Here is a 15641-nt window from a genome sequence, read left to right on the forward strand (position 1 = left end):
AACCTCCGACTTACGAACAACTCCTACTTAAGAACGGCAGGTGGCACCGTCAGGTACACCGGAACACATCACAAAACAGCGGAAAACATTGGAAAACGACGTTGGAAAACTGCAGAAAACATTGGAAACCGTCGTTCTGCGCATGCGCATCCAAATTACGAACAAATCCGACTTAAGAACAAACAGGCAGGCCCTAACCTGTCCGTAACTCGACGACTGCCTGCACCTAGGACTTTTGTCCGACGGACTTGTGTACACATGCTCGGAAAATCCGACAACACACATTTGTCCGTGGAAAATTTATAAACCTGCCATCCATCATTTGTCTGCAGAAAATCTGACAACATTTGTCCGATGGAGCGTACAAACGGTTGGATTTTCCACCAACAGCCTGACATCACCCATTTCTCGTCGGAAAATCTGATCGTGTGTACGAGGCTTTAGTCAGTCAATCATCATATTAAAGGACCACTTTAAAATCTCAGAAGGTAGAAGAGCGGGGCCAAGATCAATTTTTAAAAGAAAAAGTTAAGAGATTCATATAGAACTTCATCTGCCAATATATCTGTTTCTGCTGATGATTTTGACAAGTGGGTTTCATTCAAGGTAACCTCTGCTTATGTTTTTGTTGTCATCGGCTCATTTTTAATTGCCCATTTTTGTGTCAGATTGACTTTATCACTATAATTACCTTGTAGGTTAAATGATTGTTTATACTGATAAAATGTCAGAAAAACAATCATGTCTGCAGAACGATTTGTCAACAAGTTGGAAAATCATTTTGACAGGTATCTCTTTTTATCTGTCATCAGTAATCATCTTTGCACTTAGAAGACTATGAAGTTGTTTGTATAGGTTAAAAAAAAACGTTAGCCAAATTTTCACTAAACCTTCCCAAAATTGGTCTAAGCATCTGGGACATGAATTTCACTTAGTCCTTGGCGTTTGCCTTCTATTTGCCCTATATCTGTATATACCTTTATAACAGCCAGTTCAATCACATAAAAAAAAAAAAAGAAAGTGAGTTTTTATGGCAGCCTATGGAAAGGTTTACCCTCACTGTGCAATGCATGGCATACAGAAAAGAATGTCACATACAACACAGTGTTTGGAGAGGAGCGCACTGGAATATATATCAGATACAGCATAGTGTATGGAGTGGGGCAGTCCGATGTATGGGGCAGAGTATATCACACAGGGGTTAGAAATCAAACAGATGGTGTTGCGCTACCTGAACTAAATAAAATTAAAGTGTCTTGTACTAGAAAAATAAATTCTATCTAAAAACCAGCTACCCTATCTTAAGTGCAAATTAAGGTGCCTAGTGCTTTGTTGATAGTATTAAATGGGTGACATATTTATAACAGCAAGAGAGAAGAGAAAAAAAAAAAAAAAAAAAATTTAAATTAAATTGTATCTTGCTCCACCAAGTTAATCCATAAAACAAAGAGTATCCAATGTGTTATAAAACATAAATTCCAGAGATCATGTGTTATATATAAACATAAATAACTTCAAGTAGAAGGAAAAAATATTCCATAAAGTAAAAAATATCTTATATTAAGACGTGCAATTCATTATGTATACTTAAACACAAAAAGTTTGTAAAATACAATCTTTAGTGAAATTAAATAAAGTGACCAGTGATTGTTAAAAGCGCGCAGCGCTTTGTGAATGGGACGCGATGTGTTCTGGGACACACAGTTCCCAGAACACAGCGCGAGCCATTACCCAGAAGACAACGCGACGAGGAGAGAAGAGAGAAGATCTCCGCGCAGGAGGAAGAGGTAGATTTGGATTATGTGCCTAGCAACAGGCATCTCTGGTAAGTAAAAAAAAATAATTTTTTTCTTTTTTTTTTTTTACTTTTTTTTTTAAATTTTAATGTATTTTTTTTTTCAGGGTGGCCCTCCACTTTAAGGAGTTGTAAAGTCTCAGGGTTTTTCACCCCAATGCATTCTATGCATTAAGGTAAAAAAACCTGCGCCGCAGCAGCCCCCCCCTTTTTCTTACCTGAACCCGATTGTTCCAGTGATGAGAACAAGCCCAGCAGCTCCAGCTTCTGTCTCGGGTCCTCATTGGACAGATTGCTATGGCTCCCGCTGCTGTCAATCAATTCCAGTGACACTGGAGCTGGGGGATGGGGGAAAGTCCTGCTGTTTGTGTCAATGGATGCAGCAGCTGGACTTGGGAACGTGCCCACATGAGTGCCCCCGTGGATTGCGGGTCTCTCCATGGGGCACTCGATGAAGAGGAGGAGCCATGAGCGCCACCAGGGGACCCCAGAAAAGGAGGACCGGGGCTGCTCTGTGCAAAACCACAGAGCAAGTAAGTATAACATGTTTTTTATTTAAAAAAACAAACAAACAAAAAACGAAATTTTACAGTCATTTTAACTGAACAAGCTGAAGTTAGAAGCTGATTCGCTAACACGCACAGCTGCACCAGATTTTGCACTCTCCAGTTTTAGTAAATCAACCCCATACAGTACTGTGTACAGGTGTAGCAGTCCTGAGTATGTCACATACAGCACAGTATACATAGAGTTGATCATGTATAGCACAATGTATGGGTGGGGCAGCCACAAGTATGTCACATACAGCACAGCATAATAACGTTTAGAGTATGCCATGTACAGCATAGTGTAGAGGTGGGATAGCCCAGAGTATGTCATATACAACACAGTATGGTTTGGTGCAGTGTAGGGTACACCATTAACCGCATAGTGTACAGGTGTGGAAGTCCAGAATTTTACACACACACACACACACACATTCAGTACTAAGTACATTGAGAGGCAGCCTGGAGTATGTCACATACAGTACAGTGCACATGTAGGGCATTCTACACTATCTAATGCACAGTACAGTGACTGCAGTGGGGTCACTTTGTCACATACAGTTCAATGTATGGATTCGGGTGGCCTGAAGTGCAGAGCATTCTGTTATGTGGGTGATTGTGGCTGGTGCTACTGTCCGGTTCAAGTGACTCTGCTTTTTCTTTCCTTGTGTATTACATCATTAGGTGTCTTATGGATTACGTTTTGAATCTTTAATTCATTTCACTATTGAACTTAATTTTTAATTGTGTTTTTTGCCACTTTAAGTGTAACATCACCGACCAGTCTTCCACGTTTGATCTTTCTTTTGACCAACATGATTAAGTTTTTAGGATTTTTGGGTTGATTGCTGACCTTTAGGCGTGCCTTGTGCTGTTCCAGACCCATTTCCTGGGGTTGCTTTTGGTGAATGCACTCATCCTAACTCATATGTTGTCATCATTAATCCCCCATGGTATTAACCCCCTGAAGAAGTTTCATACTCCTTGAGAGTTGAAATGCGTTGGGTTCATTCTTACTAGATATGCATTTGTCATGAGCTGCAGATTTGTACTTTGTTGTGGTTTCGGATTTTGATTAACATGCCATATATCTGTCATGCTGTAATATAATGACCAGATTTTCTTTGCATCTGTTTTAAGAATATATTATGTATTAATAAAATCTGTATGCTTTTAGAACAATTCTTATTGTGCTTTAACTTCGGTGCCTAAAAAGTCCCATTCTTGCTTCCAAATGTGTGTTGCATTTAACTTTAAAGCCCAAATGAACATTCAGAGACAAACTGTAGAAATGGACCTTTGCTCTATGTGTGAAGACAGTGGCCTCTCTGCAGAGATCTGGGTCTGATGTGCCCACTGCTGAGTCAGACCTATAGCACTGGAATTAATGGGCAATGCTTATCCTTCCTGCTCATAGGAGACCTCTACCTAGGACTTAGCAGGGAACATGTCAGATCTCTGCAAAGGGACCACTGCTTCATTATAGATGGAGCAAGGGTCCATCTCTGCAGCACAGAGGACTGGCTTTTCTACTCAAGCTGTGGCTGCTGTGTTGTCTAAAAAAAAAAAAAAACATTGTAACACTTTGCCACCTTTTGTTTTGCATTCAGGAAAGTATTCTAAACTGAGGTTTACCCTTATGCCCTGTTCACACCTGAGTGTTTTTCAGCTTGTAAAGCTGAAGCTCCAAAACACCCAACAAGCAAAATTCCAAGTTCAATAGTCCCCTGTTCACAGTGTTTTGTCGCCTGAAGCAAAATGTCTGACGCTCAAAAAAGTACAAGAGCTTCTTTTTGACAGATTACAAGCGCTTTTGGCCCCACAGACTCCATTCACACCTAAGCGTATCGATTTACTGGCATTTTTGGGGCGTTTTTTAACCACTTCCCTGGGTTCACACTGCCGTGCAGAGCGGCTCACAGCAGGAGTCCGGTGAGTCCCTACTCACCAATTCAGGTCTGATTTTGGTCTGAATTTTGGGCTGAATTCGGACCTGAATTGGACCAGAAGACACACAGGACTCTGTGCAATTTGCTCCGGAGCCGCTCACAATCTCCTGGCATGCGATTTAGATGCAGGCATCCAATTCGCAATAGTGTGAACCCAGCCTAAGCCTCAGACCAAATGCCCAACAAGATAAATCCTGTTCATTTCAATGGCCCCTGTTCACATCTGAGCGCTCTGTCGCCTTAACCACTTCAGCCCTGGAAGATTTTACCCCCTTCCTGACCAGAGCACTTTTTGCGTTTTGGCAGAGCGAGAGTTTTGAAAAAAAAGCAATAGTTTTTACATTTTGCTATAATGAATATCCCCCAAAAATATCTAAAAAAATTATAATTTTTTTCTCTCAGTTTAGGCTGATATGTATTTTTCGACATATTTTTGGTAAAAAAAAAAAAAACGCAATAAGCGTATATAGATTGGTTTGCACAAAAGTTATAGTGTCTACAAAATAAGATAATTTTATGGCATTTTTATTATTTTTTTTATTAGTAATGGCGGCAATCTGCGATTTTTATCGTGACTGCAACATTATGGCGGACGCATCGGACACTTTTCACAGTATTTTGGGACCATTGTCATTTATACAGTGATCAGTGCTATAAAAATGCACTGATTACTGTGTAAATGACACTGGCAGGGAAGGGGTTAAACACTAGGGAGGCGATCAAGGGGTTAAGTGTGTCCTAGGGAGTGATTCAAACGGTGGGGGGGGGGGGTGGGCTACAACTCACATGACAGTGATTAATACTCCCGGTGACAGAAAGCAGTGATCTCTGTCATGTCACAAGGCAGAACGGGGAAATGCCATGTTTATATAGGCATCTCCCTGTTCTGCGGCTCCGTGACACGATCGCTGGACATCGAGTCTGCCAGTCTCGCAGGCGTGGTCATGCTGTATCTTACGGGCGGGCGCACGCCCGCTGACCCCGCCAATTAAAGGGGACGTACAAGTACACCCATTTTCCCACGGCTGCCATTGTGCCAACGTATATCAGAGTGCAAAGTTAAGCATAATGCCCGTCGCTCAAAAATTAGCTTCTTTTTGGCATATTACAGGCCTTTTACTGCTTTTCATTTCTTCGCTTGTCAGCTCAAAACGCCTGCACAAAAACACTGCAAAAACTCTGAACAAACACTGCAAAAACACCCGAAAAACTACTGTAAAAAAAGCAAACACCTAGATGTGAAAGGAGCCTTATCATTTCTGTACAGGTCAGACCGGCCCATAGACGCACAGAGAGAGAGGAGCAGAGCAGTCGCTGTACACAGCAGGAACGTAAAGCTGGACTATGTAATGGGATATATTTACAAACTATACACAGAAACAATTTTTTTTTTTTAGAGATTAACACCCAGTGATAAAATCCCCTTATTTATCTATAAATACTGTAAAAGATCCTTGTTTCCCATTCATTTTTTTACTTTATGCGATAAATCATTTTTTTTTTTTTTTTTTTTTTAGAAGTAAACTATTTTCATTTGATGATACAACAGATACAAGTAACTGCAGAGCCCGATGTGAACTTTTTCCATTACATTGAAATCCCAGCATGCCTTGTGAAAGTCATACATCCTTATCTCCTGTCTAACCTCATGCCAGCCATAAATTCCATTTCCATTTAGAAGTGTGAGCGGACTACACCTGTGAGCCGAGGGACCAGCTGCTGCGTTATCTTTTATTTTTATTTTTTAGAGCCTGTAAACAGTTTTGAAACGCATTTGTCTTGCTAATCATTTTTATTCTGAAAGTGTCAGAGTTCCCGATTTTATTGTTCAATTTTGTTTGTTACATAAAATGCCTCCTGTGCGATCTTCGTCCATCTGCCCACCTAAACACAAAGTACAGGGCCAAACTATAGATTACCCAACGGGAAGATGGGGGGGTTTATTGTAGCCGGTGCTACGGCCACCATACTACAGCCTTTAGAGTCTGCTTAAAGCGCAAGTAAACCCATCGATTTAGCAGTTTCAAAAAACAGTTACATACCGACTTGCCAGAAATGCTAACTGTCACATTGGCTGTGCTCTCAACCAAACTGTCAGATCATCCAATGTCTGGTGTCATAACTGATCACATTTGCAGCATCATGGCAGCTGAAGATTAAACCGAGGCCAAGATGGCAGGTTTATGGGCTGAAAATGACTTTAAGTTCTTTAGCCGCTGGTGTTATACGGCGGCAGGATGGCTCCAACTGCTGTATAGCGGGCGCTTTAAGGGCTATAGAAGGTGCACGTGCACCGCCAGGGGCTCGCGCGCACACCCCCAGCACGACACCAGAAAAAAGGTTAAAAGCACCTGCAAAGTGACATTGATTTACCGTCCTGCCAGCGCACCGCTCCAGTGTAAAAGCACTCGGGCTTTCACACTGGAGTTAGTGGAGAGGCTCTTTACAGGTGCTTTGCAGGCACTATGGTGCCTGCAAAGGGTCTCAGTGGGAAAGTAGCTTTATACAGTAATCAGTGGCTAATGTGTCTGATCTGTCCTCCACAATGTCGCTTTCCTGCTAAAAATCGCTAGTAAAAAAAAACACCTGATAATAAAAATGCCATAAATATATCCCCTATTATGCACAAACCAATCAATACACACTTATTGCGATTTTTTTAATCAAAAATACATACAGGCCGAAACTGATGAAGAAATTTGTTTTTGTTTTTTTGGATATTTATTATATCAAAATGTAAAAAATATTGTTTTTTTTCCTCAAAATTGTCGGTCTTTTTTGTTTATAGTGCAAAAAATAAACACCGCAGAAGTGATCAAATACCACCAAAAGAAAGCTCTATTTGTGGGAAAAAAAGGATGTCAATTTTGTTTGGGTGACACGTCGCACGACAGCGCAATTGTCAGTTAAATTGTTAGTTAAAGCAACGCAGTGCCGTATCGCAAAAAAAAATGGCCTGGTCAGGAAGTGGGTAAATGAGTCCGGGTCTGAAGTGGTTAAGAATTCCTGTGCTCAGAGCAGAAAGTTGGCTTCTGTCGATTACCTTTCTTTACAAGTTGGCTGACTATCATGCTGATCCAGTGACTTAGAGTCACTGTTGTGAAATAGATATGCACATCAAGAATTTCGACTTTAGTTACATCAATAACTAACAAGTACAGAAGGCAGAGGCAGCTAGCAACTTACAGTACATTTTCAGTATACGTATTTGCTTTGAAAGAAATCTATGCTTCCCCATGTAGGCCAAAATAACAAGTTTATGTTGATGCTGCTTTCCAGCAACATGCCTTTGCTTTCCTCCAATGACACCAACTTTGGATGCCAGGAGTTAGGGCCCTTTCACGTGGACTTTCCGATCAGGTCTGCCTGTCAGTTTTTCATGGAGACCTGATCTGATGCTCCATTCACCACTAGCGGTGACATGTCCATTGAGTGACACCCACTGCTATCCGATCCTGTCCGTCAAATCCAGACAGATGCTGACCCTATTTTCCATCCGTCTAGCGGATCGGACAGGCGGTCCATTTTCATCCAATATCCCCATAGAGTAGAGCGGAACTCTGACAGGTCCATCTCAGCACAGTGAGCGGAGACGGACCTGTCATCCACCTGCTCAGCAGGGATCAGAGGATTTATTCCCCACTGAGCAAAGCGGAGTCCATCAAACGGACAAGCCCATGTGAAAGGAGCCTAAAGGGAAATATCTAATACTTCCAGGTATAAATAAAGTGGAACTTCACCCAGAAGGGTATAGGCATATCATTTATTTAGGGGAGGAGGCATACCTAGTTTTGACAGTTTTCCTCCCCCCTCCCCACAGTTAGGATGTTAGAGCCAGGATCCCAAAGGCTAATGAAGGTCTAGCCCAGTAGAGGACGACGATGGATCCCTGGACAGGTACCCAGATAGCAAACCATTGTGCTGCAAGATTGAAAATGACTTGCTAAACTATTACTGGGCTTGCCAGGCTTCACAAGTTTGAAATCAATGGGGCAGCGATGCAATACCGCTGGCAAAACGCTGCTCCAGCTGCATTTTGTGGGCGGATTTAACCCCTTTTTGGCCGCTAGCGGGGGGTTAAAACCGCCACCGAATAGTGCCACTAACACGTCGGTAAAGCGCACTTTACAGCCGACGCCCGGGGCGGCTCGATGTGAAAGCCGTCTGAAGCAAGAAGAAAATGTAAAGGAGGGACTAAATACCCTCCCAGCAGGCAGCATCAGGTGGAGACTAATTGCTGGGATCTGCTTGTTGCTGGGAGACACCGGAACTGCAACCTTCTGGTTCAGGAACTACAGAACCACCAGCAGGTGGTTTCAGGGGGTTTCAGTTCCTGAAAGTGGGATAGTGTAAGGAGGGTTACAGTTAGGCTTACAGGTAGGGTGAGTGTTAGGGTTACAGGGAGGGCTAGTGTTCGGGTTACATAGAGAGTTAGTGTTAGGGTTGCAGAGATGGTTAATGTTATAAGAACAGGCAGGGTTAGTGTTAAGGTTACAGGGAGGGTAAGTGTTATACCGCGTACACACGACCAGACTTTCCGGCAGAATAGGTCCGACGGTCTTCCCGAAGGACTTTCGGCTGACTTTCCAAATGAACGGACTTGGCCACACACAAACTGACTAAGTCTGTTCGAAAGTCCGTTCATTTTGAGCGTGATGACGTAAACGGGACTAAACAAGGAAGTTTGGTAGCCAATAGCTTTCCTTGCGTCGTATTTGGTCCATCGGACCAGCACACAAACAAACAGTTTTGAAACATGTTCAATTTCTAGGTTTGTCTGATTTTTTTTTTTTAAACGATCGGACTAGCCCACACACGATCGGATTGTCCGTCAAACTAATCCCTTCGGACCAAGTCTGCCGGAAAGTCTGGTCTTGTGTATGCGGCATCAGAAGAACAGGGAGGGTTATGCCCCGTACACACGAGCGGACTTTTCAACATCCAAAGTCCGAAGGACCGAGTCCGTCAGACTATCCGATCGTGTGTGGGCTGCAACGGACTTTTGATTCGCCAAAGTCTGACGGACTTTAGAAATGAAGCATGCTTCAAATTTTCCCGAAGGAACTCCGCCGGACCCGGTCCCCTTCGAAAACTCCGCTCGTGTGTATGCTACTCCGACGGACTAAAACCGACGCTAGGGCAGCTATTGGCTACTGGCTATGAACTTCCTTATTCGAGTCAGGTCGTACGTCATCACGTTCGAATCCGTCGGAGTTTAGTGTGATTGTGTGTGGCCAAGTCCGTTCGGCCGAAAAGTCTGTCAGAACTCCGTCGGAACTCCGGCGGAACTCCGGCGGAACTCCTTTGGAAGTCTGTCGGACATAAGTCCTCTCGTGTGTACGGGGCATTAGTGTGAGGGTTAAAGGGAAAGTTGTTGTTAGGGTTACAGGTAGGTTGAGTGTTAGGGTTTCAGGGAGGGTTAGTGTGAGGGTTAAAGGGAAAGTTATTGTTAGGGTTGCAGTGAGGGTTAGTGTTAGATGAACAGGAAGGGTTATGCCCCGTACACACGAGAGGACTTATGTCCGACAGACTTCCAAAGGAGTTCCGCCGGAGTTCCGACGGAGTTCTGACAGACTTTTCGGCCGAACGGACTTGGCCACACACGATCACACTAAACTCCGACGGATTCGAACGTGATGACGTACGACCCGACTCGAATAAGGAAGTTCATAGCCAGTAGCCAATAGCTGCCCTAGCGTCGGTTTTAGTCCGTCGGAGTAGCATACACACGAGCGGATTTTTCGAAGGGGACCGGGTCCGGCGGAGTTCCGTCGGGAAAATTTGAAGCATGCTTCATTTCTAAAGTCCGTCAGACTTTTGCGAAGCTAAAGTCCATTGCAGCCCACACACGATCGGATAGTCTGATGGACTCGGTCTGACGGACTTTGGATGTTGAAAAGTCCGCTTGTGTGTACGGGGCATTAGTGTAATGCCCCGTACACACGAGAGGGATTAAGTCTGACAGACCTCCAAAGGAGTTCCGCCGGAGTTCCGACGGAGTTCTGGCGGACTTTTCGACCGAACGGACTTGACCACACACCATCACACCAAACTCCGACGGAGTCGAACGTGATGACGTACGACTGGATTCGACGTAGGAAGTTCATAGACAGTAGCCAATAGCTGCCCTAGCGTCGGTTTTAGTCCGTCGGAGTAGCACACACACGAGCGAATTTTTCGAAGGGGACCGGGTCCGGCGGAGTTCCGTCGGGAAAATTTGAAGCATGCTTCATTTCTAAAGTCCGTCAGACTTTAGCGAAGCTAAAGTCCGTTGCAGCCCACACACGATCGGATAGTCTGACGGACTCAGTCCGTCGGAGTTTGGATGTCGAAAAGTCCGCTCGTGTGTACGGGGCATTAGAGTTACAAGGAGGGATATTGTTAGGGTGGCAGGGAGGGTGAGTGTTAGAAGAACAGGGAGGGTTAGTGTTAGGGTTACAGGTAGGGTGAGTGTTAGAGGTAGAGGAAGGGCTAGTGTTAGGGTTACAGGGAGAGTTAGTGTTAGGGTTTCAAAGAGGGTTAGTGTTAAAGTTTTAGGGAGAGTTATTGTTAGGGTTGCAGACAGGGTTAGTGTTAGAGTTACAGGGAGAATTATTGTTAGAGTTATAATTGTTACAGGGAGAGTTATTGTCAGGGTTACAGGGAGGGTGAATGTTAGGCCGCGTACACGCGGGCGGACTGTCTGGCCAACTAAGTCCGTCAGACAATCCGACAGACAGTCCGTCCTACTTTTGAATGAACGGACTTGACCACACACGATGAACAGACAGTCCGCTGAAAGCTTGCGCGATGACGTGTACAGCACGTACGACGGGACTAGAAATACGACGTCCAATACACTGCAATGCAACCTTCGGCCGTGTAAATCCTTTCTGAGCATGCGCCATACTTAGTCCGTCCAACTAGCCTACTCACGAGCGGACTGTCCGCTGAAACCAAAGTTGGACGGACTGTATTACGGAAATTCCGAAAGACTTAGTCCGCCAGACTGTCCGCTGAAAAAGTCAGCTGAAGCCCACACACGAGCGGACTGTCCGCTGAAACACGTTTCAGCGGACCAAGTCCGTCAGACAGTCCGCCCGTGTGTACGCGGCCTTAAACTCCTTTCACATTGAGGCAGTTTTCAGCAGTTTCAGCACTTGTAAAAGCGCATGTAATGCGCCTGAAAACTTCCCATTCTCTGCAATGGGTACTTTCACACCCAGGCGGTGCACTTGCGGGACATTTGGAAAAGTCCTCCAAGCAGCATCTTTGGGGAGGGTTGGGAGCGCCCCCTAAAATGCCCCTGCCCATTGCAATGAATAGACAGCGCGTTTCCGAATCGCCTGAAAGAGGTTTCTGAAATGCTACACAGGAGTTTTTAACCCCTTTTTGGGGTTATAAGCACCCTGCTAGTGGCCAATAAGCAGCGCTTTAGCGCGAAAGGCTGGTGCCTTCAGTGTGTAAGTAGCCTTAGGGCTACAAGGGGGGCTAGTGTTAGCAGAACAGGGAAAGTTAGTGTTAGGGTCAAATGACGATTTAGTGTTAGGGCTACAACTACAAAGAGGGTGATGAGAGTGAGAATTAGAGCAAAGGTTAGTGGTAGAGTTTGTGTTGGCTGGCTTTAAACTTGTGTCAATGGCAACAGTTTCACACACTTCTGACATCATTCAGAATTCAATGTCAGGTGCATTTGACTTGCAGTTAACCTCTTTCTGTCCTGCTTTAAGCCAGTGTTGGTTTCCCATTTAACTATGTGGGAATGACACAGACCCTTAGGGTTACAGGGAGTGTCACAGAGAGGGTTAATACATAGCTCCCAACTGTCCCTGATTTTGAGGGACTGTCCCTGATTTGAGCAATGTCCATCTGTCCCTCTCCCCCCCTCATATGTCCCTCATTTTGGTCTGATCTCTATAATTGTATATAAAATGCACTTTGTATCTTTCAAAAAAGTGTTTCCCAGTGCTAAACCTTTCATCTGATTTCTAAGTTGCTGCATTTTTAAATTTAAAAGTGGTTGTAAACCCTCCCCCTCAATTTTGTTCCATGTAAATCAGCATAAAAAACCCTAATGAACACTGCTTGTAGATATCCCCTTGCTTGCTTAGTATTGTTGTAATCCTTTCTTTTCTTTAGAATGAAGTCACTGAGCATGCCCAGATCTCCCCTGATTTACGGCACATTCTCTATGTCTTATCTATCTGTTATCGGGACTTCCTACGGCACACCACTGAACTCCGAGGAGACTTCAGACTCATTCAGAGCTTCCTCCTACACACCATGTGACATGACATATAATGTAAACCTGGCCATTACTGCATTCTTATCAGCTGAAGCTGATAAGGCTGAAAAGGGAAACATTAGACATCGGCACAAGTAAATACTATGAAATAAAACAAGTCAGCTATGAACAGGGAAGCAGGGTTGCCATAGAAACGTTGGATTGAGAAGGAGGCTTGGTTAACAGTACAGGAAGTGCTCAATGTAAGGGGGGAAATACACTCCACTGTGGACTCAATGGAAAACAATACTTAAGATGGCGCTGCCTAACCCCTGGAAACAAGTTTTTTAAAGTTTCTTTAAACAGTAAGTAATATGCGATTTGGGCTGGATTACAGTGGATATAGTCTGATAATTACTTATTATAATGGACTAAATGAAGAGAAGCATCAGAGTGGGAGAGTTTACTTCCTCTTTAAAAGCCAATATAAAGGAATAGTAGTGGTAAAAAAAGACCTTGTGGAATTAATTAACCTTTTTTTTGGTTACTTCTCTTTTAAGGGGGTGCGGCAGGAGGCGTGTCCTATGCCTACATACATTTGCTAGTAGGTGTCCCTCATTCCCATCTCTAAAGCCCCATACACACTATCAGATTTTCTGCTGATTTTTTTCCTTCAGATTTACCAAAACCATATAATATGAGGTCAAACCTTAGGCCGCGTACACACGGGCAGACTGTTCGCCCAACTTTGTCCGCTGAACAGTGTTTCAGCGGACAGTCCGCTCATGTGTGGGCTTCAGCGGACAGTTTCAGCGGACAGTCTGACGAACAAAGTTTTTCGGAAATCCCGTAAAACTGTCCGCTGAAACTTGGTTTGAGCGGACAGTCCGCTCGTGTGTAGGCTTGTTCGTCAAACTAAGTCTCGCGCATGCTCAGAAAGAATTTACACGCCGAAGGTTGCATTGCAGTGTATAGGACGTCGTTTTTCTAGTCCCGTCGTACGTGCCGTTCACGTCATCGCGCACGGTTTCAGCGGACTGTTCGTTCATCGTGTGTAGTCAAGTCCGCTCATGCAAATTTTGAGCGGACTGTTTGTCAAACTGTTTGACGAACAAAGTTGGGCGAACAGTCCGCCCGTGTGTACGCGGCCTTAGGAGTTTCAATTTGTATGCAATCAGGCAGGCCCTTGCACTACATGGTTTTGGTAAATCTGAAGACAAAAATCAGCAGAAAATCTGATAGTGTGTATGGGGCTTAAATGTTGGGAGGTATGTTAATATGTGGGGGACCATGAGATAGAGGAATGGCAGAATTCCTGAGCTGGAAATGACCAATTATCATCTCCCTGAAAATGATTGTGTACCAACATGGTGGGTTCTTAGTAGTGCTGCACAATGGTTGAGCTTGTATCCTTATTAACTTAAATGCACATCTACTGGTTCTGCTAATTAAAGAGGAAGTAAATCCTGATGGGGTTAAGACTTAATCGAGGCTTACCTGTAGGTCAAAGTGGTCTGTAAGGGTTTACAACCACTTTATAGCTATGGTTACTCAATGTGGCTGGAAAACTATCTCTGTCAAAAGCTACCGTATTTATCGGCGTATAACACGCACTTTTTCCCCCTTAAAATCAGGGAAAAATTGCGGGTGCGTGTTATACGCCGATCCGCCACGATTTCCTTGCGATATTTGGGCTCTGGGTGGCTTTCAGCCACCTTCGAGCCTTCTCGCAGCTTTCGGCCGTCTTCGGCCCTTCTCGGTTGTTTTCGAGAGCGGCCGAAAGCCTCCGAGTACGGCCGAGGCAGCTGAAAGCCGCCGAGAACTTCCGGGCACCGCCGAGATACGAAGGACATCTCAGCGGCGCCATTTTTAAAAACAAAAGCTGAGGGGACAACGATGCACAAGGCTGCAATGACGGACAAACTGCATGACGGACAGGCTGCATGACGGACAGGCTGCATGACGGACAGGCTGCAATGACAAGGCTGCAAAGATGGACAAGGCTGCAATGACAAGGCTGCAATGACAAGGCTGCATGACAAGGCTGCAAATGACACTGACAAGGCTTCAGATGGACACTGATAAGGTTTCATTGATGGGCATTTAAATGTAAGTTTTTTTTCCTTAAATTTCCCTCCTAAAAGTTTTTTTCTTTAAAATTCCCTCCTAAACTTGGGGTGCATGTTATATGCCAGCGCGTGTTATACGCCGATAAATACGGTAATATTTGAAGAAGCTACATGATTGCAGTGAGACCCAAATAACCACTTGAGATATATATATATATATATATAACAATAACCCAATAATGGTCCATCAAGAATGTCAAAATTGGAAATCCATGTGATAAATAAATCTCAGTATTAGCTCACAGTATTTACTTATTGAAAATACACTGCAGGGTCCTTTTAAGAACAATACAAAGTAAACTGACTTTACTTACCAAGAAGTGACAGATGTGTTTCATAAAAGATACAAAGCCAAGGAGGATATCTTCGGAGAGGTCCCTCCGCTGTGCACGCCGGGTCTGCGTCTCTGCTGAACCTCGATCGGATTGTATTATATTTTGGCCGAAGATTTCACAACATTACAGAAATTACATTCTGTTGAAAGATTTGGCAAAAGTTTAGAAAGCATGAAAAGAAAAAAAAAAAACATCAAGGAACGCTCTTCACTTTCTGCTGCTTTTTGTTTCTAAGTCATTGGAAAAGATTGTGAGTAGATGATATTTACCTGCATCTGAAAGATGCTCTTTAATAAGATCTGAAGACGCCTCGGGGAAATGTATTCAAAGTCAAAGTCTTGCTGCTGAGTGTGTTTTAATACCAGCCTTGGCTGATCCTTGATCCTTTCTATTTATTTTGGTTGAAGATTTCACAACCTCCCTACTACCCGGAAACCACAGCCTAATGAAGCATCTGCCAAAACCAAACAAGGCAAAAAAAAAAGAAAAAAGAAAAGGCTGTTATAAATATTTTGTACAAGTGTTCTTGGCAAAGGATTTTATTAAAAGTAACTAAAGGAAAAATTCTAAATTTCCAAATACAAAAGCTTTAAAATAAAACTCTAATAAATACAATTAGCCCATTCACATCTAGCTCCATGTTTAATGTCCCTTTAACCACTTCAGCCCCGGAAGGATTTACCCC

The 15641-nt window shown here is 43.8% G+C and overlaps 1 protein-coding gene across 1 annotated transcript in view; it reads right to left on the reverse strand.

Moving 5' to 3' along the window:
* STEAP4 (STEAP4 metalloreductase) overlaps positions 1-15385 on the reverse strand; it is a 37206-nt gene extending 21821 nt beyond the window's left edge. The window contains exons 1-2 of the mRNA XM_077490842.1: positions 15226-15385; positions 14936-15095 (exon numbers count right to left, since the gene is read on the reverse strand). Of these exons, the coding sequence (XP_077346968.1) occupies positions 14936-14959 (24 nt within the window). The 5' untranslated portion in view covers positions 14960-15095; positions 15226-15385. The remainder of the gene's footprint in view (positions 1-14935; positions 15096-15225) is intronic.
* Positions 15386-15641: the final 256 nt, after the last annotated feature.

This window comes from Lithobates pipiens, unplaced genomic scaffold (assembly GCF_037356315.1).
Source record: "Lithobates pipiens isolate NorthernLeopardFrog02 unplaced genomic scaffold, aLitPip1_a1.2 Scaffold_19, whole genome shotgun sequence".
In the NCBI taxonomy this organism is placed as follows: domain Eukaryota; kingdom Metazoa; phylum Chordata; class Amphibia; order Anura; family Ranidae; genus Lithobates; species Lithobates pipiens.